Source organism: Vicugna pacos, chromosome 20 (assembly GCF_048564905.1).
Source record: "Vicugna pacos chromosome 20, VicPac4, whole genome shotgun sequence".
Classification (NCBI taxonomy): Eukaryota; Metazoa; Chordata; class Mammalia; order Artiodactyla; family Camelidae; genus Vicugna; species Vicugna pacos.
In genome coordinates this window covers 18,395,203-18,414,330 of record NC_133006.1, presented here as the reverse complement: position 1 = coordinate 18,414,330, position 19,128 = coordinate 18,395,203, and the positions used below count along the sequence as shown (strand labels likewise).

Genomic DNA, 19,128 nt, shown 5'->3' with positions numbered 1-19,128 from the left:
GCATTTCCACTTCTCAGTGTGCCCTGTCCCTTCTTGTTCATTTACATGACTACCACATAAATACGATACCAAACACTTTGGATAAACAGCTCCACAGTACACTCTAAATATTAAGATGCTTAATTTTCCATAGTTTCCCTAAATGTTTTAGTTGCGATGCATTTGGTAGCTGATATCCTAAAAAAACTCCTTCCATGAGAAAGAAAAGCCTAGTCTGTTTCTCTACATCCAAATCTCTTTAAACAAATATCAAAATCATTTATAAGCCACGAGGACTAACCTGCAGACACGGGCTGGAAAATATAACTTTTGCCAAGAACGACACAGATATTGTGAATGATCAATCACTCTGATCCAATCAAGTTCATCCATTGACACTTCAATGAAGTATGAATAAGACCTATGAATCAAAAGGAAAAAGGCAGAAAAAGGTACCATGTTAAAAATGACAGTACAAAGTTATATCTTAATAAAGTGTTAAGAGGTACAAAAAATATACTATTCATGAATTACATCTTCCTCATAACACCCAAATTGATGATGAAATCTGTATAGATCCCTTTAAAACATCATTCACCAAAATGTATTGAAATTATCTCTCTGCATGTCTGTCTGCCTTATTAGGTCACAAGCTGCTTAAGAACAAGGACCATGCCACATTTATTTGCACATATCCAGGGTTTAGGATGGTGCTTGGCACATACCAGGCATGTAAGATGTAACAGGACTAGATTGCCTTGCACACACCGTATTAGCAGATTAATAAAGCCATGACAGAGAGAAGACAGAGAACAGAGAAGTGTGCCTTCGCCCTTTACTTTCGCTGGCCTAGGTGCTCAGCGCTGCTCTCTCAGGAAGGAAGCCAACTCATAATGGTTCCTTGTAGAGGCCCGCTTATCTCCCTCTTCCTCCCAGTCTCCTACCATCCCACACACAGATGCAGCCTGCGGAAAAATAAATGACATGGGCAAAGAGATAATACGTGTTTCTTTTGGGTACAACTTAAAATCTGGCAGCTAATAATCTGGCAGTAATGAAAACAGCCTATCATCCTCCCCTGGTCAGCTACCCTGGACCATTACATGCTGGTCTCATACTGAACAAATCTATATTCCCCTGTCATAAGCCAAATTTAAATTTGAGATGCAGTTATTACTTGTACTGTAATATCAACAGGAACAATCTCAGAAGATTTAGGTGACCATAAATGTCAGCCTGCAACCAACAGTTGTGACCAGAAAAGGTCAGCTTATTTTGTGTCATCTCCTCATTTTCTGCTGTCCCCTCACTCCCATTCATTTTATTGCTCAGTCTCAAACTGGTTATAACCTTTTATTGAACCTCTCTGGGTTATCAGCAATGCAGGATATAATTTTACATCACATGTCAGAATCTTTTTGGCTTAAGATCCTGAATTTTTCACCTTTGCTTAGAATGATAATTCTGTGAGAAAGGAACTGGTACATGGTAAAGTTAAGTTCCCTGTGAAAGTAATGGACATACTAAAATAAAATGGCCAATAAATATTTAACATCCTGGAAATGATAACTACTTTTAGTTCCAAATGTACTAAACTTTTCTTATTTTTATACTAATTTCATCATTAATTAAATGAGTAAATACATGTAAAGCTTTTAGAACAATGTCTACTATTATTATTTATCAGAGACTCTTGGAAATAACACATGAATCAGTTCCATTTTGCCAACTAACCATCATATTGTATCCAACAAGATACGTATCAGGAAATATATTCTTAATAAAAAAGAAACAGATAAGAGATAGCCTGGAGATAACCTCCAATACCCAGGCACATGGGAGATGCTGACTCCCACTTCATAAAGCTTCCCTCATACTTGGCCCAAATGGCCTGAAAGGACAGGGTGGTGGCCAGCGGTGCTAACCAGAGAAGTGACCTAACCAGCAAGATTCACAGGGTCTCATCACCATTACAATTAAGCCCTTCATGCCCAGACTCAAAAAGGCACTGAGTAGCGTCTAGGAGACCATACACCAGTGTCTGGGTATGTAGGATTCAGGTTAATGACAAGCAAAGGAGACTGTTCAGGTGGTGGTCACCATACTGACCTGGTACTCTCTGCCATCATGGCTAAACCCTAGAAACCACAGTGGGTGAAAACATCAGCATGGCTAGAAAAGGAGGCAGAATCTTTTTTTTTCAAACATTTTTTATCGAGTTATAATCATTTTACAATGTTGTGTCAAATTCCACTGTAGAGCATAGGAGGCAGAATCTTGAAGCCACTATGGAACTGGTGGATTCTTATTAGGCTGAAGCCCACCAAAATTTTTTCACAAATTTCTTGTTTTGATACTGATATTTATCCACACTATTTTTCTTTATCCATAGCATAAAAATGTATTTTAAAAGTTATAATAATATCCAAATTTGAGGAATCAAATAAATAATGGTAAGACAACCATTAAAAGTAACATTTTAGAGAAATATTTTTGAAAGAAGTAGAATGTTCACAATGTATTAAGTAAAAACTGAAGTTACTTTTTGTACATCTGATTTTTATTTTGTAAAACTATGGGTGGTTTTTTCTATTTTTGTTTTTTAACTTTATATAACTTTTAAAGGTAGCTTTCCATTTACAGTTATTACAAAATACTGGCTATGTTCCCTGTGTTGTATAGGACATCCTTAAGTCTATCCTTACATCCAGTTGTTTTATACCTGCCACTCTCCCACCCCTATACTGCCCCTCTCCCCTACCACTGGTAACCACTAGTTTGTTCTCTGTATCTGTGAGTCTGCTTCTTTTTTGTTATATTCACTAGTTTGTTGTATTTTTTGGATTCCACATATAAACTATGTGTGGTTTTACAAGTTTTTGGGGGGTGTGTGTGTCTGTGTGTGTGACTATGCCTAACAAAAAAACACTGGTTAGATATATACAAAAATTAATAATAGGCAGTGAGATTACTAGCAATTTTTATTTTCTTCTTTGTGCTTTTGTACTTTCAATGTTTTCCACAATAAACGCATATTCACTACTTTATTAAGTAGAAAAAAATCAAAAAAAGTTTAAGGAATACATCTTTTAACTTTTTCCCAAAAATTAAACTTCAAGAGAAATAACTGATAGCAAAGATATAAACTATCAAACTTTTAAAACCGAAGCAGATGACCACAAAGTTAGGCCATCTCAATCAAACACGTCAGTTTCTCTCCAAGTCATGCTAATGACTCACCGGCTATCTCGGTCCCACAGGAGGATCCGTATATGATTGATAATGGACGGCTGACCTAGCTTAATCTCAATGCCAGAACGGCAGTCATCATCAATTGGGTGCCTAGAAAATCCATGATCCAAATCATAATTTTGAGTGTCACCATCTAATAAGGCAGACTTCAGCTCCCCTTTTACCACCTGGGCTCCATACTTCATAGTTGCAATGTTTTCTTCTGGTACTATAGTTAAAAATAGAAAAAGCAAGGTTAATGGTTACTTACTAAATTTTCCATATTTGGGTGAAAAAGATAAAATTTTAGCATTCCAGTTGATTCCAGTATATGTATTTATTTTTAAAATGGCAGAGACAAGTCTATGGAGAAAGGAAATATAGAATGTCTGTGAGGATTAAGATACCATCACAGTTTAAATTTAATGACACCATCACAGCCACAAAGTGCCTGGGACTAATGTTACTAAGAAAAAGCTGTTAACACCAGAAAAAGCACGTACTAGGGCAAACAAATCAGCTCTGCTGAGTTCATAGTATTAGTAGCTTTAATTTAATATCTACTATACAAAACAGCATGAAAATGACCTGTACCTGCCATCTGGACTGAGCACAAAATATAAAGCAAAGCAGACATGTCGGACATCTGATAAAACAACAGAAAGAAAAAGGTTCCAATACAGCAGAGCTGTTGGTCATACATGGACATGCTGAATCAATTAATCTAGTTAAAAAACAAGAATGTTTGAAAGAAGACATATTTTTTACTTTACTGGAGTATTTTTTAAAATAAAAATTCAGGAGGTGGGTATAGCTCAGTGGTAGAGCACATGCTTAGCATGCACAAAGTTCTTGGGTTGAATTCCAGTATTTCCATTAAGAAAAAAAAGAAAAAAATTCAGACAGTCTCTCATCAAAATCAATATTATGGTTATAATTAAACCCCCTCCCTTCTCCAAGATTTATTAAGAATTTATTAAGAATTAGTGGTTCCTGGGATTCTGGAGTCCTCTATGGAAATTTTGCTTCCCAGGTCTGGAAACTGTCTTCCAGGTTCTAACATTCTAAAATCGACACTCTCTCCATGGAGAGACAAGAGGCCACATAAAGTAGATGTTACGAGGCTGAGCTTCAAAGTCAGAGTTTAAATAATGGCACCACCTTAAGCCAGGTGTATCACTTTGGGGACGCCACCTTCTCCGAACTTCAGTTTCTCAACAGGGCAATGTCTACCCCTCAGGTATTTTGTTTATTCGTTTTAAGGATTAAATGAGATGATGTTTACAAAGCACAGAATAAGCTCTAAAAAAGATTGCCATTACTATAATGAAACATACAAAAATAGCACACAATAAGATAACTAAGCAAGTTTACAGACTGTAAATAAATACTGAATTCTCACAGTACATATACATCTTGGCTGTGTGATCTGAATAGGGGAAAGTGTGAGCTATAATGAGGCTCTGAGGGAAAAGGAGTGAGTAATTCATCATAGCAGATTTCTTCGAAAATGTGGGTTTAAATCTTTTTTCAAATGAAGACAGGTAAGGAGAGTAGCTCCAGCTGACAATAATAAATGCAGCTGAAAAATAGGGGCTAGGGAAGGTTTAGTTAACCTTTAAAAGACTAAAGCAGCTCAGAAACCAAACCAAATCAAACGAAAATCTGGTCATAATCAACTTCTCATCACCAGAAGCTTAAGTGCTACAGATTTATAACTTCCTAAGTTGTATAAGTTCATGGAAATCATACATATTTTTCATATTTACTTTTCATTTATTTAACACACTTTATTAATTTCTTTGACTTACTCACAATCCCTTGAGTGTAGTACTACTATGCATCCATTTCACTGATGGGGAAGTCGGGACACAGAAAGGTTAAATGGACTTTGCTGCCCAAGGTCATACAGCCAGCAAGAAGCAGAGGTGCTCTCAGAACCCAGGCAGTTTGTCTCTAGGGGCCCTGCTCTGCTACCTCCCTCATGAAGGGTTTCTGATGGGAAGACCACACTTGACTTCTCATACTAGCCCCTTCCTTCTAAGGCTACTTAGACCCAAAGGAAAGAAACAGTCTGATATAAAAAAGTTTAAAAAAAAGTTGGACTTAAAATGAGAAACCTAAGCTTGAGACTCAAGCTCTATCACCCACTACCCTTGAATGAGGCCTCTTAGTCTCTCTGAATCTGTTTTCTCCTCTAAAAAGAATATTTTACCCAACCCACCCATAGAGCTACTGTATTATTTATACTACAAATAATATACGCTAAAGTACTGTAAGTATAAGCATTCAATTAGTCAAAAAAACATTTACTGAGGACTCATTCTGTACAAGGCACCATGTGAGGCACTGGGAATACCTCAGTGAACTACACAGACAGGCCCTGCCCTTCTGATGCCTCTGATCTAGAGATGAAGTATTTTATAAAGCAAGCAAATAAAAGTTTCAAATTTGTGCTTTTCAGGGATTAATGATATGTCATCACTTGGTAAAAACAAACATTTGTTCCCGTACTGCTGAACAGAGTATGGATGCCCAAAGTCTGCAGCTGCTGACCACCGGAACTAACTCCTCGGGATCTGACAGCACTAGTCAAGACCATGCAAAATGAGGGGGCATCTAAGCTTTCAGACTTAGAGATTGCTGTTATTCTTTGATTTTCTCTAACATAAGCCTCTTCACCTCTAAAATTTATCAAGAGAGGAATAACATACTAGGCACAAGAGTTTCAAGTGGCTGTAGCTAAAAGTCTAAAATGGAAATGAAATTTCTACCACAATTCTAAGAATTCTTTTGAAGTTTATCTCAAGAGGACTTGAGAACTTATCAAACTTCTTGATATAGATTCCCTGAGTGTGTCTTTCAATCAAAACGGAGAACATTTATACAAGTGGAAATTCTCTCATAGTAACTGTAATTTGAGTATCTCACAGGATAAAAATACAACTCCAATTTTTTTTTCAAAATCTGTAGTTAAATGATGAATTTAAGAGGGAAAGTAATCATGAGAAAATTCAAGTCATAATAAAATCATTCAAGCCTTAAATATTCATACTGCCTTTATTTGTCTATCCATAGATAGAAGAGCTCTCAAAAAACACAGGGTGGTAGGGATTAAACAAGATAGTAGACAGCAATAGTTTTCTTTATATTTGTAATTTTTGATGCATTTTACAAACATTAAGAAAGGAAAATCAAGCTTTGAAGTTCCATATCTAGGCAGAAAAAAGCCAATTATTAGAAAGAAAAACTAAGGAGAAATGGAGCAGGACCTGTCCCTAGCTACACAGGTCCAAAATCTGAGTGGTGCTGGGTTAACTATCTTGTGTTTTTCTTTAGTTGCTTTATGTTCTTAACCATTCTTTATTGAACCCCCTATTACACCTAGGCTGAGATGGCTGTTAACCATTTGGATCCACACTTAGTTCTCTGTCCTCTGCAATCTCTTTACCTAATTCTGTTCCCTAAATCATCTTCTACTCCCCAACCTGACTTCCTTGAAGAGTGTGGACCCTTCCTGTCAACAAGTGAGGCAGTACACATGACTTGACCACTCCTGTCTTGCCTCAACCTCCCCTGTTATCTCCACTCTCTGCAGGTCTCCCTTCCACATCTGACAGTGCTGGTACTCAAACACACCACAAAACAGAAATAGAAAACAGCCCAGGCAGGAAACTCTATCAACAAGCACTGGCCTCCAGAGTCAGATCAGCTGGAACTAAAGTTCCAGCTCAGCATCGATTTCCCTCTAACTCTAAGCAAGTTACTTATACAGATCACAGAATGAAAACATGTAAGAGCGGAAAGGGATCTTCATCTTACTTATTCAAAGAAAAAAAAATCCTAAGCTGTCTTTGGTGTGCTTATTCAGTGTGCTGGGCTTGGCCCTCCAGCAGCTCACCGTCTGATGGAGACAAGAGTGCATATCAGACACAAAACGCCTCCATGGAGGTATCTTCAGTAGAGATGACTTGTGAATCCCCTAGTTTACAGATAAAGATACTGAAAATTACAGTTGGGAAGACAGAATACTAATAGAAGTCAAAGAATTTTAAAAGTATTAAAGGTTCATTGTTGTTAGTACTCTCTTTATGTGTTAAGTAAGACAAATTTTAAATTCTAGTTTAGAAGCAAGGGATAGATTCATTCAGTAACTCACTTATTTGGAAAAGTCTAGATTCAGGTACTGTGCTAGGCGCTGGAAAAACACAGGGGAGAAGACTTAATTACAGTCCTTAAGAAGCTCAGTTCAAGTAGGAGTGTAAGCAACAATTATGTCACAGGGGCAAGACCCCAGGCCTAGTTATTGGAAACTACAGGAATAGACATGGTACCAAATACCTATAGCACAGATTTACACACACACACACACACCCCGCAACCAGTAACTTAACAAGCCTAGAAATAGATCAACTTTGAGCCAATAAAGAAATCTTGAGGATGGAAGTTGTGATGTGCTACCTGGTATAAAACATGAAGAAACAAGAAATTACTATACTCTTTCCCAAAGTCTAAAATCTGAGATACACAATACAAACTGTAACTCAGCTTGAATAGAAAAGCACTAACCTTCAAGGCAGAAATAGCTCTACAGCTAAGACAAAACTAAATATTAAGGAATGGTCTGAATACAAGTAGTTCAAATATGCTAAGGAAAAAAAATTTCATTAAAAGAATAATTCCCTTTCCCTGGGCATATAGACAAATGCTCATCATTATAAATGTACAAAACTATATATAAACAACATTCTCAAAAAGACTAACCACCACTGGTAAGTTAAAAACATCCTTTGGATCCTCTTTTTTTTGGGAGAGGGAGGGGAATCACTATAATTTGCTTAAAAAGCCTCAGGATATACAGCTCCAATAATTAAACCTTCCAGTAACTACTATTAATAAACTGAAAGAAAAATAATTAGTATTTGTGACCCCAGATACTAATCCCTAGTCCCAAGATAGAACCTCTCTACATTTCATGAAAAGTCCCCAAAGACTCAGAACCACTCCCAGAGATGAACAAAGAAACAAACAAATTTGATCAATAATTTCTAAATAAACAGAACTATCTTTCCAGATCATCAGCTCAGGGACAGTTCTCAAATTTTAGACCCCTTTTTCCTTAACAGTGAAGAAATTTGATTCTTTTTAAAAAATGGTATGAATGTTTGGGTAACATTTACTTAGCAAATAATCTATTTTGTAGGGTCTGAGAGGAAAGTAATATGCTTCCTTAGTATTTCTATTATTGATTTACTATTCATATAATTCAAACGTCAGAAAAAGTCTGCTACTTAATCATTTCTCAAGTTTAGAAGTTAGATAAAAAAATTCCCAAACATGCATAATCTCTTCTTTGATCTACCTGAACTCCCACTGAATTACTCCAAAGTGAAGAAGTTAACATCTGTGAGCAGTAATTACAGTAAGTACATCATTATGGAACTGAGTACACCTCTCCTTGATTACTCCCTTTCACAGTCATTTCATCGGTCTATTAGAACCCACATTTGACACCTATACTATACGACCAGCTGATCAATTCCTAGCTACCAGTTAACTATATCATATGTCCAAAGCATCTCCTCACTGCTACAGCAATGTCCCAAGCCTATCACAACAGTGAAACCAGTCCTGGGGCCCTACCAACACTTTGAATCAAAAGTAGGGCAAGAGTAGGAAAAGGAGCTTATATAAGAAAGGATCCAGCAATGAAGATTTACAAAGATTAAAACTATACTACTCATCTTGTTACTTCTCCCTTCTGCATCCTCCCACACTTTATCTAAGGCTGACCTTCAATTAGTACCACTCTCTAGCACCTCTAATCTCTTCCCAGACCTCTCCCAATCTGTTTCCTCTAGCTACCATACTAGTTTTCTACCACCTTTACTCCAATTCACATATCAGATGATCAACCTATTGTATTTACTATTTTTTCAAACCCATGGCCTAATTCCCTGCTTAGTCAAGCTTCTGTCTAGACTATTAACTAACTCACCACAATTTATATCCAAAAGTTTTCTCTCAATTCTCATTCTTCTTGCCCTCTCAGCATCACTAGATACCAGTGACCACCCTTCTCCATATAAACACTCTCTCCTCTGTTGGCTTCTATAGCCCTATCCCAGTTTTCTTCCTACCTCTCTAATTCTTCCTTCTCTATCTTCAGCATCCTCAGACTTTGATTTTCACTTCTTTCTCTATACTCCAGCCCAGGTTCCACCTCTTTTGTTCCCAGCTTTGACTGCTTCCTAAATACCAGTAATATACTTCCACTGCCTTTAGACACTTCTCCTTGCATTAACTCACCAAGTGGCTGCTAAATGTTATTCAGTGTGTTAAATGTTGAAGATACAAAGATCAGTGTGCCTTCAAGGACCAAAGACAATAAAAATGTTTGAACAACATGATCAATGTGATAATTCCTACACAGACACACAGAGATGAGGAAGAACACAAAAAACAATGGCTTCCTACAGTACTGAGCTTACACACATTATTTGCACACATTATTTAATCCTCGTAACAACACACAGAGATATCAAACTAAAGTAAAATTCCTTATATAATTTAATACCAGGTCATACAACTAGTAAATGACTAATTCAGAACTTGAAGTCAAATTTGACTCTAAAACCTATGCTTTTTCTTCTATGCCCAATGAAAAGAAATGTAAATCTGATGAGTCAGGAGAGAAGTCCAGTGCTGAGGACATCTATTTAAGATCAATCAGTATTTAGAAAGTGTCTGAAGCCATGGTCAAGGAAAAGACCACTCAGGGAAATGACTAACATGAGACAGAACTTAGAATTTAGACGTCCCAAAAACCCTCAAACTCAATAAGCCTAAGAACAAGTTCAGCATCTTCTTCTAAGAACTACCATATTTCATTAATTCTAAGACACACATTTCCTTCTCCCTCAGTCATTCCAAGCCACACTCTCTTCTGAAGTTCACAGCATGTACTCAACTTGAATATTGTTGTGTTTAACTTTTCATGGGAGTATACTTTATCTCCACAATGAAATTAAAAGGGTCAAAGACAAAGACTATATTTTACACTTTTGCAGCATAGTTTAGTGGTTAATTACTCAGCTCCACATCTGTGTGACCTTGGGCAAGTTACTTAACCTGTCTGTGCTTCACTTTCCTCATATGTAAAATGGAGCCAATAATGGGTTGTTGTTTCAGAGGGTAGCTGGGAGAATTAAATGCCCATATAGGACTGTTACTGATTCATATGCTTATATGTATCGATAAGTATACATATCATAAGTATTCACTGCTGTTATTTTTATTAATAAGAAAAACACCATGTAAGTATTAGAAATGCTATGTAAGTGTCAGCTATTATTGTTCTTATTTAGAAGCTCCATGTTCATGGTACCTAAAATAATAATAAGTACATAGCATGTACTCAGTACTGATTTGATGGAAGGAGGAAGGAAAAGTCTTAATGTGAGAAGAAACTTCTCAGGAAAGTATCTAATTTCTGACATTCCAGGGAGCAGTTGGAGAAAGTTGTCCAGGAATAGCAAGGAGTATCTATTTTTGGGTCTACAAAGGCTAAGCAGTCTCCGGAGGAATTAAGAAGGGAAGGACAGGGAAAGGGATTCCACAGGAAGCAGAGCTATCTGTTCTTGGACTCACATATACCATGTACACCCGGACTAGAGTTTTGTAGCTGACACTGTCATAAGATGCAAACAAAACTTTTTGGTGAGATCAGCATAAACAGGTACTTACTGAGCATGCCTCTATAATTGAGGTCCATATCCCGGCTCTCTGATCGAACTTTAATAGCATCCAGAATGGCATCAGGAGACAACAGGCCTGAAGGCCTCACAACATTCAGAAGTTCAGTGAGGCTCATTAGAGGCAAACGCACAGCCTGCATGATTTCAGCATGATTCTCCTTTGAATTGTGCTTACACCAGTTTAACAAGGCTAGGAAAATATCTTTTTCAGGAGCTGCAAATGAATCTCTTAATACGATGTTTAAAAGTGCTGTCTGAAAAGGATAAAAAAGAAAAAAGTTCCAGTTATTATGTAGCTCAACCATGTTCATGAATAATCAGTGAAACTTTACAGAACTGCAAGTATCACTTATATTTAACCAATTAACTCCTCTTGATCATCTTCTTTCCTTGTTCTTTGTGCCATATACTCTCTTGCCCATTATGGCTGTGTGAACAGCTGTAGGCATCCTGTACCTAGTCTTTCTAGTACATCTCCACCCATCCTTAATAAAATAACAAGAAAATGGCAATGTGAGGAGCCGACATTCCGTAAAGCTTCTTCAGAAGAGTTTACACTTACAAATCACTAAGACACAACTCACATTTAAAATTCAAAATCTTTCTTTCCCCACTAATACTGCACCACCAAATGTTTGGTTCTTGGGTTTCTAAACTGATCTCCAGCAACACTGGGGCAACCCTCTAAGATCCTTGCCTCTAAAAATTCAGTAGGATAATAAAAATCATAGTTTACACTCAAATCAAGTTGTGTAGCTTTTCAAATAGGTTTTTCTCATTTGAAATATTCAGGTTCTAGGAGGGACACAGAAAGAGAAAGGAAAGATAACTACTAGGGTTCAGAAAAAGATTTGAGAAAAATAGTTTTATTCTAGCTACTATATGGTATAAAATATTGTACAATAGTGAATTTTGAGCCAAAAAAAAAAAAGCAGTGACTTAAAGACATCCAATGAGACATCAGATCTCCTTTACGAATTTTCCTTCTTGTAATAATGAATTACTAGTTGCACTGTCAGGGAAACACAAAACTAAAAGTAGTATGCAGCACCACAAAAAAGACTATTTGACTGTCATCACATTGAAAACAATCACCCAGCAGCACAGTCTCTTTTGCACATAGAACTTACCAGAAGGCCCTTAAAAGAAAACAGCAGAAATCTACCTCCCTTTTATATAATCTACAGTCTCAGTAGCCAGAGGCAGGTGACTGGCCAGACAACCTCTTCCACACCAATGGTTTTTATTTTTTTATTCTTAGTCCACTGCTATATTTCTACTGTACAGCTATAAATAAAACAATGCATGCCAGTAAATTACTTGTAAGAAATGACACACCTTGGAAAGGGAGAGGAAGCCTTCACTTGAAAGCACCTCCTGAGCATTTCTGTCCATAAACATGCAGCACATGCAAGTTAACTTGGGAAGTGAGTAGAGACTGGCAACATCAAAAGTCATACAGACATTCTGAATGTTAAGTATGGTGCAGAGATACTCAGAGGTAGAATCCTCCAGCTCTGGAAATCCATATTTATGAGCCAGGCTCAAAAAGTCCAGCAGCACCTCCTCCTTCTCATCTGTCAGCGTCGCCCGCCCAGTGTAGATGTATTTAAGTAGCATTGTGAACGCTTCTGCAGTGGTATCTTGGAGAGGGATTTCGGCTTCAGGCTGAGACTCTCGCATTCCACCATACAGTAATGCTCTGCACATCAGAGAAGAAACCCATGAGGAAAACTTCAAACAGGATTTGCTACAAAATTATGAAATAACAGTTAACAACATTATAAAAACAAATTTGTTTAATGACACAAAGATTCAGGTGAAGAAACGCATAGTAATCATTTTAAATAGTTCTCTAAAGAAAGGAAAAGAAAAACTACTTTGATTTAATTCTACAAACAACTGAACTAATGAAATACCCTAAGAGCTCAAGATATATAATATTCATTAAATAGAAAGATGAAAGTGCTTTTTTGAAAGGAATACGGAAATCAATAAAAACTTGTTAAAGGTCAAGAAGGTAGTTTAAAAAGTTAAGCTCTATAGGAAATGACATAATCAGATAAAAATATTAAACCAACCAGGTGCCATTCTCCCCTGTCAGACTGGCAGAAATTAAAAAGCTTGTTAATATTCATGCTACAAAAGCAATGGAAAAACAGGTTCTCTCATGCACTGCTTTGAGAGTATGAAGGGGTACCCCTTTTCAGAAAGTAATTTAAGTAATATCTATTCACATTTAAACTGTGCATACCCTTCAACTCAGTAATCTCACTTTTAGGACTCAATAATACAGCAAGGTAAAGATAAATGTATAAGAAGATGTATTGAAACAACAGAAAAAATCTTCAGTGTCCATCAATAGGAACATGGTTGGAAAAACTGTAATACACACATTCTGTGCAGCCTTTAGAAAGACCAAGGGAGATCAATATATACTGTCTTGGAAAGATGTCTAGGATACAGTAGGTAAGTCAGGTTGCAGATCTATATGTGTTGCATGGGAAAAAGTGTATACCACATAACTATATTTGTATGCACATAGGTATATACAGATGTATCTACTTATACTGAGAAAAATTGAGGGAAATTCATATTAAACTATTAACAGTGCTTGTCCCTAGGGAGTAGGATTAGATGGCTGGGAGGAAAGGATCTTCATTTGCTACTTTATAAATTAAAAATGAAATTGATGATGGGATTATGGATGACTTGACTTTTTAATTTTGTCTTTCAGTATTTTTCAGATTAAAAAAAATCCCCACATTATTGCTTATGTGCTCATCTAAAAAGTGAAAACTAGACAAGTAATCCAGCCAGGTAATGAATTTGAATATCTACCTCTATTACTCTAGGAGAAATTGTATGAGCCAGTTAAAGTTTCCAACCATCAGGAGAAAACGGGTGGTCAGGGGAGGAGAAGGGAGCCATGCAGAAAGGAAGAGTAACAAGTGAGAAAGAAAACATGTAAAAGTGACAGCAAGAGAATAAGGGGGCAAAAAGAAATTCCCCTGCTTCTAAGATTCTCAGAGCAGGACTAGCATTTCAAAGTTTCCGTCCGCGCTTGCCTAGAACGCTTTCTACCCTCCTCCAAGACAGGACATTCCTGCTTGCTTCACGGAAATAGCTGAAACTACCCAGGAAAAGATTCACGAATATTCTGAGCATACCTCTTCACTGGGTTATACTCTGCCTAAAAACAACTGTGAAGGTTTCCATTAATCCAGAGGGCATCCAACCATGATCTTAAAGTTACTAGACTAACAAACACCTTCCTGGGGAGATCTTGCCAAGACCTATTTCCACTCCAGTGTAATCTATGGTACTTACTTGGATTCTCAACACTTTAAAAGCGGTTTGGATGAGGACTCCTTGGAACTCTAACTATGAACCCTCAACTTGTGGGAAGTTCTCTCCTGTACAGTTGGTTTATCCTTCTCTGGAAATTGATAGGTTCTGTGACAATACTTGTTAAGGTCTCTCCTGACTACTGACAGTTAACTTTCCTTTGCACGTGAACAGTGTCAGCAATGAGAATCAGTAAGCACTGACAATGACTCTGAGTTCAGCCTAGTGAGCCATCAGATATTATAAAGGTTCAATACCCAGGAAGAGACATCAAGAACAAGGTCAATAATAAGTGAGGGGAGTATATTCCATTCACTTAATATGACCTTCAAACTTCTAAAAGTACTTGGGTCTGTTTAAGAATATACTGATCACCTAAAAGATACCCAAATACAGTTGTCTCAAATTGTTTTTGAAAGCAGGAAGGTATATAATATTAACAAATATTAAGCATAAGGCTGAAAAGTTCTAACTTAACAAAGAATAGATTGAGTGGAAGAAAGAAAAGGGAAAGGAACACAAAAGTGTGCAGAGGACAGAGGCTGGTAAAAAATCATGACTATACCAAGGCCAGCTGCCTTGCCTTGATAGGAGCGTGTTAACTAGAACTGTTAATAGACTCCTCTCTTTTCTAAGCTCCTGGCTGCATCTACAGTGGCATTTTATATGGAGATGGAACACTCCAAAAATGTTTACAAAGTACTATAAGAGTTCTAGCTAAATAGTAAATATTTTCAAGAAATACACTATACTATAATGTATGTGACTCTAGGTACTGGTTTTGCTGTCTCAGTTAATTCTGATGGTAAAAATCAGACTGCAGTTTTCACTAGAAGGTAACTGAAATTTTCTCTAAGCCTTTGTCACCTCAATTTTTAGATATCAAGTTTCACAGGCAAATCCATGATTTTACAGATAAGGACTCTATGGACTATATGGGTTTATACAGGATAAATGATCACTGAATCAATAATTCAGTGAAAATTCTATTTTAGCTAACATTAGGTAAAATGCAGAGTAATTAGACCTCAGTTTAACATTTATAATCCTGGAAATTAAGGGTCTAAGTAACAGACAACAGCTATGTATATGCAGAATTTTTACATTAATTAAATACCTGTTTAGTTTTAGTTCTAATATAACTATGAAACTTAGTCTCAATAAATACTTAAGTTTCCTTTAATTGGAGGTTGTCAAACTGCATGTCTTAGAGATAGGTCTGTCGGGCTACCTGCAAGTCCTGGACCTTAGGAGTCTGAAACTACGAGGAATACACGTCCATTGGCAAGCCCAGAAGTCAGTCTATCAATACAAGAGGCTTATTAGCCATCAACTGTGAGGAGAAGATAAGGGCAACAAAGACTCAGCCTGAGAAATATTGTTGAGACCTTGAACAGTGGTTGATTGGGTACAGTCTAGCCTAAGAAGCCTTTTATTCCTATGGTTCTAAGACGGCTCCTAAAAGAAAAAGGTGGTTAAAAAAAAAAAGTCGACAAAGATGAAATGCTTACAGATGTTGAATTGAAGGACTGCTAGAATTTATCTGTATGCTTTGTATGGTTTCATATTCTTCACAGAGTGGAAAATACCAGTGTTTTCTACAAGTGACTTGAATCTTCAAAAAGTATACACTTACCGAAAATACTGGCACCTTGCTGCTAAAATTACCCTGTGGGCAGGAAAACGTTTCTTTTCCACAATAAATGTGACGTCACCATATTCTTCCCCAATCAACAAGGCACCAATGTGTTCAGACAAAATGTGCACATGATCAATTTCCCCCACTGCAGTAAAGGGGCGAAGAGGGTGGCTGTTACTCATCTTGTAGAACAGATGATAGTCGCAGATCTATTGTACAAAGAAGGGGTGAGAGTTAGTGAGGGTAGAGAAGTACATGTCAAAAGTCATACCAGAAACAGAAGTTAAAATTTAAAGTGCTTTTTAAAAAAAAAAGTCATAAAAGAGAGATTTCATCATTACTGGTATCTATATTAACCCATTTATTCTGGGAAGTAATTCAGCCTTTTTCCATTAACTCCACTATCTTCACTATCTTATCACACTGGGAAAGTGAGGGTCCTCAAACACTAACAGCACTTGGAGCCATCACAAACCAGAAAACTGTGCCCAAAATACAGGTCCCTTATTTTTCAGTATCTCAGGAAAAGGAAAATCAACAACTAGAAGAGCTCTTTTTTTAGCGTGGATATATTTAATAAGGTGGGTATAACTAACTAGACCCAGTAGAAAACTCATTCAGCCTAGATCTAGAACTAAATCAGAAACAGAATAAACTAAATCATCAGATTTCAAATAATTTCAGAGGTTTTGGTCTGAAATCATCTTAAATATTTTATTAAAAAATTTAATCTTCTGAAGTTGCAAAAGTAACTGGACACTTATTAATGAAATTTTATAGTAAGTATTCTAAGCCCCCTCAAAGAAAGAATAACCCCAATAATTTTCTCAAGGCTGTATCCAAACTTGCAGCTCTAATGATCAGGTTGCCTTTGTTTACCAGAACATCCTCAAATTAATCTCATTTTGTATGCAATGCCTTTCTACAAAGGTAACTGAAAATCAAAGGGCTAAAACTTGATTAACAGGATTCACATGTTAGAAAGAGGAGTTATGTTCTTTGAAAGCTAAAAATGTTGATATTCTTAAATCTCTACTGCATTTGCGGTAGTACTTTTTCAGGTGTAAGTAACCCAGCAAGTGGATGAGAGCCCCGACTAGCATGCAGGTGCCTGAAGTGAAGATACATGACCCAGCTACCCTTTCATTGCACCAGAAACTGAGGGAATTGAGACAGATATGCTCTTTTCACTAGACCTCCACACCTTGAATTCTTCACTGGTACCAGGATTAAAGGTTAAGTTGTCCTAATCTTTAAACTTTGACATCCAGATCCATTATTAACAAGGTATGTGAAAACTGTCTTTACTCCCTCACGGTCCAGTCTCCTCAGTTCCCCGCTATTCCACTCCCACCCCAACCGAGGGAGCAACAGCAGGGAATACAATGTAAAGGAACATGGAAGGTGAGTCAGGCCAGGAGACACTCACCTGAGGTAAGTAAACAAGTTCCTGGCCCCCTACAGTACAACCATCAGAGAGCTACCAGCATTCTCCTCTCATTGCCAAGCAAATCCCTCTCCCTCAACTGCAAACTGCATTTGAAAGCCCTAAAAACTGAATCATCTCCAGTCACCTGTGTGTGAAAGACCAAATTCAGCTTAAGAGGATGCATTTAGGAGTGTCAGCAGGTCACGAGAAACTCTCATCTAATGTGTGATACAACAGTCTAACAATGGACTGGCAAACTTTCTGCAAAGGATTGGAGTGTGTGTGTGTGTGTGTGTGTGTGTGCGCGAGCGCGCGCGCGTGTAGAGAGAGAGAGAGCACGTGAGAGCAAGCAAGCTATACGGTCTCTGTCATAACTATTCAACTCTCGCTGGGAGCCTAAAAAAACAGCCACAGACAATAAGTAAATAAATGAGCATGGCTTTGTTCCCAAAAAACTATAGAAAAGGGCTAGATTTAACCCTCAGGCTATAGTTTGCCATCCCTGCTCTAACATATGATCAGGGATTAACTGTACTCTAGGCACTAAGGGTCAGACTGGTTTTGCTTTTTGTTCTGGTTTCTGGCTGGGTTACCCAAATGATGTTCAAAATAACATGTCATTTCCTATGTAAGCCATGAAATTCTGAAAGCTACTGGTACGTGATTTCAAAATCCCATTCTCCTTCAACATGAACTCTCACGTCACTATCCAATACTTCAATGATGGTGCATGACTCCAAACAAAATAAACAATTTCCCTGGCTGAAAGGATGCAATGCATATACACACTGAATATGTTCCCTGGTATCATACTGTCTTAAAATTTTATCCAGAACATGAGTAAGACTCAAATTATTAACTAATGACTCTTGATGGACAATGAGATTTTTGGTTAACTAGTTCAATGGTAAATTTCTAATTCTTCAACTGATACATAACATTAATACTACACATATAAATATGTATCTTAATAGGTTCTCCATATCTGCACTTTTTTTCAGATACACAATTTCATTTTGCTAAATTTACATTCTGATTACACTTTTCCAACTGGAGACATAAAGTGAATGTTGTTGAGAATACAAAATAGTCATGTAGTGTGGAATAAACACAATTTTTATTGGCACAGAGAAATAATTTTAATTAGACCAGTGATTCTCAATGAGCTTGGCACACATTGGAATCACACGAGGAGCTCAAAAAAAGAAAAAAGATGCTTGAGCCCCACTCATCAGAAATTGATTTAACTGGTCTGGAATGTGGAATCACTTATTCTGAAGCGATTCTAATGAGAAGACTAGAAAACAGCCACTGATTTACACTCTGCTGTTTTAGATTCACATCCCCTATTCGGGAGCATAAGTATATAAACAAAACAGCTGCTAAGAAAATTCATTTAAGATATGACTCCATTTTTAATCTTACCACAAAGAGGCAAAAGGTGCTAACAAAGTTTTCAATGCCGCAGCATGTATGCAGAAAATATCTTTATCTTATGCCCTAGCTTTTCAACTAAATGATAGTTTGGGTCCATCTACTTGCATTAAAAAAGCATATTTTAAAATCTGATGTGACCTTTGTGAATATGATTCTCATGTGGTTGTCACTGTTTTCTATTATAAACAGTTGATTTGGTGACCTTGGCAACTTTTGAATTTTTTCCTTTAAAATCTTGTGTTTTTAATTTGGCTGGCCAGTCTATCTGAAAGCTAACACTCTTTACAGATAAACTTTTATGAAAAATT

General features: G+C 37.0%; 1 protein-coding gene and 1 long non-coding RNA gene across 4 annotated transcripts in view; one reads left to right on the top strand and one right to left on the bottom strand.

Annotated features, from left to right (window-relative positions):
* BTBD9 (BTB domain containing 9) overlaps positions 1-19,128 on the bottom strand; it is a 345,479-nt gene that overhangs the window by 302,015 nt on the left and 24,336 nt on the right. For all 3 annotated transcript variants that reach the window (XM_072945104.1, XM_072945106.1, XM_072945105.1), the window contains exons 2-6: positions 15,952-16,163; positions 12,306-12,669; positions 10,957-11,221; positions 3,220-3,439; positions 281-400 (exon numbers count right to left, since the gene is read on the bottom strand). In XM_072945104.1, coding sequence (XP_072801205.1) covers positions 281-400; positions 3,220-3,439; positions 10,957-11,221; positions 12,306-12,669; positions 15,952-16,136 — 1,154 coding nt within the window. In that variant the 5' untranslated portion in view covers positions 16,137-16,163. The remainder of the gene's footprint in view (positions 1-280; positions 401-3,219; positions 3,440-10,956; positions 11,222-12,305; positions 12,670-15,951; positions 16,164-19,128) is intronic.
* On the top strand, positions 4,308-17,150 carry LOC140687709 (uncharacterized). The gene is made up of 3 exons (XR_012062175.1): positions 4,308-4,450; positions 13,705-13,787; positions 17,005-17,150. It is a non-coding gene; the product is annotated as an uncharacterized lncRNA (long non-coding RNA).